Here is a 9,043-nt window from a genome sequence, read left to right as displayed (position 1 = left end):
CGTATAGCCGAACTCAACCAATGTAATTGATATATGACTAAAAGGACTCCACTAAGATTAGTCTATGTTCGTGCCGAGAAATTCCACCTACCGAAAAATGAAAATGATCATTCTGATTAATCAACTTTAATTTGAGGAATATGTACCACACCATCACAATGGATGGATTACTTGGCCTTAAAGACGTGACAAAAATGCAGTGTAACGACAACTCAAATTGGATCATTCTATTGGAGGACTAGGAGTCAAGTCAATGATAAAATGTACAAAATGACAACCACTTTTTCTTTATAGTTGCTTCAAGTTTTGAAACTTAACTTGTCTTTACTTTCCTTTGGCAACTTTGTCAAACTCTCAATTATTTTAACTTATAAATGAATATATAAACAATTGTTTGGAATGAATTACACAAAATTGTATACAACTATGATACCAAACCTTTCCTCTATATACAAATTATCCCTTTGTCTTTTCTTCTTGTTTTAGACATCATATGAATCTTCAAAGCCTATTCATGGTAAAGAAATCTGTTTCTGTTCTTGTAGTCGCGATTCTTTTCTTCACCTTAACAGATGACACTCTTTCTATTTACCTCAATTCTAGTGCTTGCGTTACGCAGAATTGTGGTGATGGAGTGAACATATCATACCCTTTTTGGATTCCTGAGAAACAGCCATCCTACTGTGGCTTACCAGCTTATAATGTCACTTGCAACAAACATAAACCATTTGTTCATATTTCTGAAGAGGAGTTTATCATTAAGGAAGTATATTACACAAACTACTCGATTCTGCTAGCGAAAGCAGACGTGTTTGATGAAGAAAACAAATGTCCAGTACCAAGACATAATTTTAGCACAAGGGGTACTCCATTTTCTTTGGGGCCTAACACTGCAGATCTCTTTTTCTTCTATGACTGCACTCTCCCTTATGAAAGGGAGACATATGATGTCAATTGTGCCCGTAATGCCACTCACCATTCTTTCGCGGTTTTTCATACTGAGCTTCTGGAGCACTATAACTATTCAGTCGAATCGTGTCAGGATCCTGTTTATGCCCTTGTTGAGACTGATTCCATAGATAGATTGCTAAAAATGAATTACACACAAGTATTACAAAAGGGATTCTTTCTACAGTGGAATGGGAGTAATTGTAGAGATTGCCAGAATAGTGGAGGGCGTTGTGGTGCTCAAAGTAATGAATTTCTGTGCATTTGCAAAGACCAAACCCAACCGAAAACATGCTTACATGGTAAATCTAGAAACTATATCCATTTATTGATCATGTTAAGGGAATAGCGTTTCCGATTGAGGTGATAGCAGCTGATTAGTTATGCTTTACTGTGATACATTACAATTGTTCGGTATCAGTTGATCACCTGTAATGTTTTCATTTCAGGAAGAAACAAAATCGGATTAAAGATTGGCATAGGTGATTGTCCTTTGAATATGTTCACCTTGATTTGTCTTATTATCCTCTTTTTCTCAAGAATACTGAAATTCCAATACACATTTCTTCTTGCAGGCTTTGGTACAGCTGCATTTACCGCTTTGATGGCAGGTGTAATTTTCTTTGTCTATTGTCGTAGACAGAACAAAAAAAGTTATGCTGGTTCGTCGTTGATCACCAGAAGTATTCTTTCCTATCCTTCCTCCATGAAGGATCCTGAAAAGGCTAATATAGCTATGGGAGTTCACCTTTTTGACTACAATGAACTGGAAGAAGCCACTAGCAATTTTGATTCCAAGAAAGAGCTTGGAGATGGTGGATATGGCACAGTATATAAAGGTAAGTAAACTGATCTAAAATTGAAATTCTTATTGATAATGTGTCAATCAACTCACACACCTGATTGATTCATTAAACATTTGGTTGAATATGATATGCTTATAGGTAAACTTCGAGATGGACGTGTCGTTGCTGTTAAACGTTTGTATGAAAACAACTGCAAGAGAGTAGAGCAATTCATGAATGAAATCGATATCCTAACACGGTTGCATCATCCAAACCTTGTCACTCTTTATGGATGCACATCTCGCCATTCCCGTGAGCTTCTACTTGTTTATGAATACATTCCAAATGGCACAGTTGCTGATCATCTACACGGTGGAGATTCACGGCGTGGATCACCTTCATGGAATACACGAATGAAAATTGCCATAGAAACAGCAAATGCACTTGCCTATCTCCATGCTTCAGATGTCATCCACCGAGATGTAAAAACTAATAATATCCTTCTGGACAACAATTTCTGTGTTAAAGTAGCAGATTTTGGCTTGTCTCGGCTTTTCCCAACTCATCTTACTCATGTCTCAACAGCTCCACAGGGTACTCCTGGATATGTTGATCCTGAGTACCACGAGTGCTATCAGCTCACTGACAAAAGTGATGTTTATAGTTTCGGAGTAGTATTGATTGAGCTTATATCATCACTGCCTGCTGTTGATATCTGTAGGCACCGACATGAAATTAATTTGTCAAATATGGCCATCAACAAGATTCAGAGCAATGCATTACATGAGTTGGTGGATTCAAATATCGGGTTTGACACTGATGATAAAATAAGGTCAATGATAACTGCAATGGCAGAGTTAGCATTCCAATGTCTACAGAATGATGGGGATATGAGGCCATCTATGCAGGAAGTTGTGGAGGCTTTGCTGAGAATTCAGAGAATGAATAAAACTGGGAAAACAGACAACGGTCATCCTGAAGACGATGATGCAGGCTTGTCGAAGAATAACACATCATTAGTTTCACCTTCTTCGGTTACTGCAAAATGGAGTAGCAGTTCAACAACACCCAATGGTAGTACCTAGCATTTGGTTCTCTAAAGTGGTGCACTCGAACGCCTTCCATGTTGGTTTCCAAAACCTGAATTACATACACTTTGATTACCTTGGTTTTCTCTGTTAAAGAGGATGTACATATGTCAGTGCAGCACGTTTAACGATTCGATTTGAACTTCTAAAGTTTTCTTTTATCTTTTTGATCTTTGATCTGCTGATTTATTTTTGTAGCAGTAGATGTTTGATATTGTGCGTAGCAATGGAAGAATAGGATTAGTTTCAAGAGTACATTATCCGTATAGTGTAGTATGACAACTGACTGATTTCGAATGTAACATAGAAGTTCAGTGCTCTTAAGCAAGACAGAGAGTTTTCTTTTTAGAATCCAGATTCTACATGCTCAATCCTTTATACTGATTTATTTTTAATTTTCTTTAACCAAGAGTTGCTTTCCAGCACAATGCTCTTTCATCAAGAGCTATGTTGCTCGGACTCTTCAATAATATTGATGAGTGCGTTTTGGATCCTAAGTGTATTTTTGAAGGATCTGATACGTGTGCATCAACATTTTTGAAGAGTCCGCACAACATAGCTCAAGAGTACATCTGAATGCTATCTTCCTTTTTTTTTCCATGTGATGAGGTGAGAAGTCTGAGACTACTGTTGATCTGATACACTGAAGAAGTAGAGCAGCTCATTCAACTCATTCTCTATACAACCTTGTTTTGTGCTTTTGTGGCACACAAGAATTGAGAGCCTGTTCTAAATATTCAAATGAAACCCTCCAAATTATATATATTACTATATAAGAAGAGTGAATAAATTCACTCCTCTTTCGACACGTGGCACCAAAAAAAAGGAGAGGGTTGAACATAAGTGTGAATGTGAGGGTATTTTGGGTATTTAAAAATACCCTCACATTCACACTTATCTACTAAAAAAAAATTACTATATAATATATATAATGTATAATATAAGTACTAGATAAGTGTGAAAGTCAGGGTATTTTGGGTATTTAAAAATACCCTCACATTCACACTTATCTACTAAAAAAAAATATATAAGTAGTAGATTTAAATATATTTAAAAATAATATAAGTAATACTATACTTAGTATGCTTAAAAATAGTAAAAACTACATAAAAAGTACTACATATCATATTACAATAATTAACAATTATTTGACACTTTCAATTCTATCAATGGCATATAAATTAGGATAAAAAAGGTAACATTTATATTCAAAAATAATATAAGTAATACTATACATTACAATAATTAATAGCTTAAATATTTAAAAGTTATATAGAAAATTTAATTGACTCTCTAAATTCTATTGCTACCACATAAAATGGATTATATGATAAACATATATTGTTTGAAATTGACGAAAAAGAAACTATAAATTACAATAATTAACAAAAAAAATTGTCGGCTCCAAAAAATCTATCAATTAAGAACATATATTGTTTCAAATTGACGAAAAAGAAACTATAAATTACAATAATTAACAAAAAAATTCTCTCGACTCCAACAAATCTATCAATTAATGCCACATAAATTGGGACATGGAAAATAACATATATTCATTAAAAATTATGTTCAAAATGTACTATAAAATACAATAATTAACAACTTAATATAGTAAAGAGACATATAAAAAATGGTTAATATTTGAAATTTTGCATGTGCCACATAAATTAGAACAAAGAGAGTAATAAATATTATTTTCAAAATTCTATAAAAAAAAGGTACTACAAATCACAATAGCTAACAATTTAAAATATTTTTAGAATCATATAAAAATTTCAATAACTTCTCAAATTTCATAATATATGACATAAGAAGAGGGAATAACCAATATATTTATAAAAAGAAATGACATATAAAATGAAATGGACAGAGTATTAGTTTTTGAAAATGGAAAAGGACAAAACACATATAAAATTAAAAGACATATAAAAAAAAGTTGGTTTAACTCTCAAACATAAAAAGTAACATATGTTATTAAAAACTTTAATAAAAAGTACTATAATTTACAATAAATAATAACTTAAAATATGTACAAGACAACAAAAAAAAGACTAATTTTTGTACTGCTTGTGTCACATAAATTAGGATTGGGATGATTTTAAAATTCTAATTTTGGTTATACATTATAAAATTGCCGAAAAATTGAATGATATAATTTTTTTAAAAATAACCGAATGAATCGTCCTATCGATAACCCTAATGTTACTTCTACTCTGTTTATTTTTACTTAAATTTAGAAAGATATGTTTCATTTCTACCCTCAATCTTATCGGTACATTTATTTGCTATTTGAAATTGAAATTAAAAAGACAAATGACAAATAAGTTTTTATATTAGCTCACTTATGAGCAAAATATATTATAACAATCTTTACTAATTTTATAACAATACATAAACTATACTCTCTCCGTCCCATATTAGATGGGCACTTCCAACTTTACACGGTGATTAAGAAATCATTAATACATTGGAAGACTTCACCATTTTACCCTTTGTTTATATCAATGCACATTGAAATGAGTTACAAAAAATACACATGCAATATAGGAATGGTCATATTAATTGTAGGGTAAAATGGAAAAGAATTAATTAATTCTATCCTAATTTAATAAGTGCTCAAATAATATGAAATTTTTTTTTTTAGTAAGATTCTCATCTAATATGGGACGGAGAGAGTAACAATATAACTTTATTAATGTTGGGCCCGGGCAGTGCCCGGGCTTTCTTTACTAGTAATAAGATAAGTGTCTATTCTTGATGGAGAAGCAGTTCCAATTCTGAAGAGATTTAAAGACAAGTCTTCATAAATCATATACATTTCCTTAGGTTCAACTAAGTACAATACACTGAAATACTATCCTTCACGGTGGATTATTCCAATCAAACTCAAAAATTAAAGACACAAATTCAAGTTTATTACTTCTAGAAAGTTCTGTCTTTGGCAGCTGTGCCTATGAAAGTTGCTAATTCTTCAGTAGAACAAAGTGATGAACTGGATGGAGAAATTATGGAGGCGTTCAGTGGCATTGCCTGTGTGTTCAAAGAATGTCTTCCTGAACAATAAGGAGTACATAATAAAGGTTTTGGTGGGATTTCTAAGACGAGGGTTCCCTCTAGCATGTCAATAACCTTACTCATTGATGGCCTTTGTGCTGGATCAGTTTGGATGCACCACAGACCAACTAATATCATCTTTCTAGCAGTTTCTTCTTCTTCTATGTCTATAATCCCATGTAGCTTCAGGTCATCATCTAGCTGAACGTGCTGATATGCCCAGTTAGGAAAATATATCTCACTTGTATGGCTCACTTCTTCCTTGACATTCTTTCTTCCTCCGACCATTTCTAGAACCATCATTCCATAACTATAGACATCAGACCTTTGTGACACTCCTCCAAAACTCCTACTGATTACTTCGGGAGCAATATAACCAATCGTCCCTCGTGCTCCTAACATGGAAACAATGCGTTCTTTCCTGGTGCATAGTTTTGCCAAACCAAAATCTGATATCTTAGGACAGAATTCTTCATCAAGGAGTATGTTATGAGGCTTTATGTCAAAATGCAAAATTCTTGCATTGCATCCACGGTGAAGATACTCCAATCCTTTAGCAATTCCAACTGCAATTTGATACAATTTGTTCAGTCCCAAGAGAGAACCATCACCGTATATGTATTTCTCTAAGGATCCATTTGTCATGAAGTCATAAATTAGAGCTCTTTTGCTCCCATCAAGACAATATCCTAAAAGAGACACGACATTGACATGCGAAGTCTGGCTGATGCTTGCAACTTCATTGATAAATTCTTCTCCATCACCCTTAGATGCTTTTAAAATCTTCACTACAACTGCACGGCCGTCAGAAAGTTCACCTTTGTAAACCTCTCCAAAACCTCCTTCACCAAGCTTATCTTTGAATCTATTCGTCATTTTCTTTATTTCCCAATAGCTATATCTCCTTGGTGCCAGAGATCCATATTGCTTTAGTAATGCCTCTAGACTCTGATCTTCTGTTTTTCCGTTAATGAATCCTATGCACTTGTTGAATGATTTTCTATACTATGTATACCAGATTCCAAAGCAGATTAATATGCCAATTCCAGCAACTGACAATCCTATTACCAGGGGAAGAAATTGAATCTCATGTAGGCTGCAAATTTTTAAAAATGAACATGAAGAGTAGGAGAAAGAGAATCCTACCTGTTGTCAACTTGAGTGAATGAATCTTTCTTGCAAAATCAGTGTTTGGCTTAGCATTATCTGGACAGGTAGAAGGATGAGTTGTGTCTCCACAACGACACCAAAACTCAAGACCAAGTTCACATATTCCTCCTGAATCCTGACATGCCAAACAGCCACCTAAGGCATCACTGTAATCCACTTCAAACCCCTCATTCACAGCTTCTTGCAGCGTTATAGTTGCGTCCCACAGTTTATTTTAATCAGTAGAAACAAGAGGAACCAGTATGCTGAAGGAACATTTGTTACAATTTCATCGGTAAAGAACACACCAGTGTTGATTGTTCCAATCATAAAACAACTAATATTGCTCTGCACCTGTACAGTCGACAGGACCTCAGGACTGCAGCCATAGTGTATGTTTATAAATGTAGTTCCTCGGACATACCTGCACTGACGCATTCAAAATTTATTAATTTGTACTTGGTTTTATTATAAACACATATATCTAACTGTAAGACCCGGAGGCCGCCATTGCGTACTTGAGACCATTGATTAAGGTGGTGTTGTACTTGTTGTAAAGACTGTAGAGTGAAGAAGATTCCGGACAAACATTCTTCCAATGATTATGATGAACAATCTTCATACGGAATGAGGATTGGTTAATCATCAGTACATGAAATTCTGAAGGTTTATACCCAATGTTATTTCTAATGAAATAAGGAACAGACAAAGTGGTCTGATTATCTTCGCACTGTAGATATAAATTGTCGTTACCACATAATCTTGATCGTGAACCACCTCCCCAGAATGGGTAGTTAACACCATGTATGTTTCCACAATTGTAAGCACCTTCACAGTTAACACTCTTGCCTTCAAACAAATAGCTGTAACATGATGGAATGGTGCAGGGAACTAAGATTAGGAGGAGCAAACTTGTAAGGTCATATATGAACAACATAACCATTGCAACATATGTACTATCTTTTTCAAGGTTACATATCAAAATACACTTTCTCCAAATCCAAATCAATGGAAACAAGTGAATCAAGGAAGAAAGCACTTAAACATCTTTGAGCTCATAATTTTCAACACCTAACTTTGACTTTGACTTGGATTTTCATTACATATATGGATTTTCTTTTTCCCTCTTTTGAAATTGGAAATTGAGATAAAAATTGCATATTAATGAACTATATGAGTAAATTAGGCTGCGTATCGGTTTTGAAGTTTATCGATTTGGCTTATTGGTTATCGATTTGTAGAGATGCTAAACCGTTATAGAACCATTAAAATATTGGTTTATCGGTTTTTGATCGTTATCGGTTTGGTTATCGGTTTAACCGTTAAGATTTAACACAAAAAAAACATTGAAAATCACTTAGAAACAAGGTGACAAACCAAATAAACAATGCACATGAGTTCACAAGTTACATTTTGTTCAAAAGCAAACACTTTTACATTGTGTAATAACCAAGTGTTTGAGACAATCATAAATAAAACTAGGAAACCAAACTCTAAGTCAAGGACTTTATATACAAAATGATATGAATATAATTATTTAATTTACTATCGGGTTATCGGTTAACCCGTTAAGAAAAAACCTCAAACCGTTAAGAACTGATAACCCGATAACAAAAAAAATCAAAACCGTTATCAAAATCGCTAAACCAATAACCCAATACTGATAAACCAATAACTTTTGTTCAGTTCGGATTCGGTTTCAGTTCGATTTTAAACTGCCCTAGAGTAAATGACAGTCCCCAGCTGGAAATATTGGTTGTGTTTGAAGTTTGAACAAAGTCCTATATTGGTATCTGAAAAAGAAAAATAAGTTATTTATGAGGTGTTTGATACTCTTAATGGTGTGAGTTTTTTTGAGGAAAATCGTGCAAGCTTGGATCGAAGTGAGCAATATCACTCTAATATCTTTTTGTTATTGTTTGTATCCCAACAACTGATATTAGAGTCAATGATTTGACGAGATGAGTATGGAGATGATAGAGTAATGGTGTGTGACTCGACTTAGTGATTTTTATCATC

The 9,043-nt window shown here is 33.9% G+C and overlaps 2 protein-coding genes across 2 annotated transcripts; one reads left to right on the top strand and one right to left on the bottom strand.

Annotated features, from left to right (window-relative positions):
- The first annotated feature begins 430 nt into the window (after positions 1-430).
- On the top strand, positions 431-2,971 carry LOC125830485 (LEAF RUST 10 DISEASE-RESISTANCE LOCUS RECEPTOR-LIKE PROTEIN KINASE-like 1.2). Its single transcript, XM_049509685.1, has 4 exons — positions 431-1,250; positions 1,398-1,430; positions 1,524-1,787; positions 1,893-2,971. The coding sequence occupies exons 1-4, from the start codon at positions 494-496 to the stop codon at positions 2,816-2,818; spliced, it is 1,980 nt and encodes a 659-aa protein (XP_049365642.1). The 5' UTR covers positions 431-493; the 3' UTR covers positions 2,819-2,971.
- A 2,772-nt stretch (positions 2,972-5,743) lies between these two features.
- LOC125830313 (LEAF RUST 10 DISEASE-RESISTANCE LOCUS RECEPTOR-LIKE PROTEIN KINASE-like 2.1) lies at positions 5,744-6,766 on the bottom strand. Its single transcript, XM_049509515.1, has one exon. The coding sequence runs from the start codon at positions 6,749-6,751 to the stop codon at positions 5,744-5,746; it is 1,008 nt and encodes a 335-aa protein (XP_049365472.1). The 5' UTR covers positions 6,752-6,766.
- Positions 6,767-9,043: the final 2,277 nt, after the last annotated feature.

Source organism: Solanum verrucosum, unplaced genomic scaffold (genome assembly GCF_900185275.1).
Source record: "Solanum verrucosum unplaced genomic scaffold, falcon-dt-bn FXZP01000228.1, whole genome shotgun sequence".
NCBI lineage: Eukaryota > Viridiplantae > Streptophyta > Magnoliopsida > Solanales > Solanaceae > Solanum > Solanum verrucosum.
Note: the sequence above shows the minus strand (reverse complement) of the source record. Positions and strands in the feature narration are given on the sequence as shown.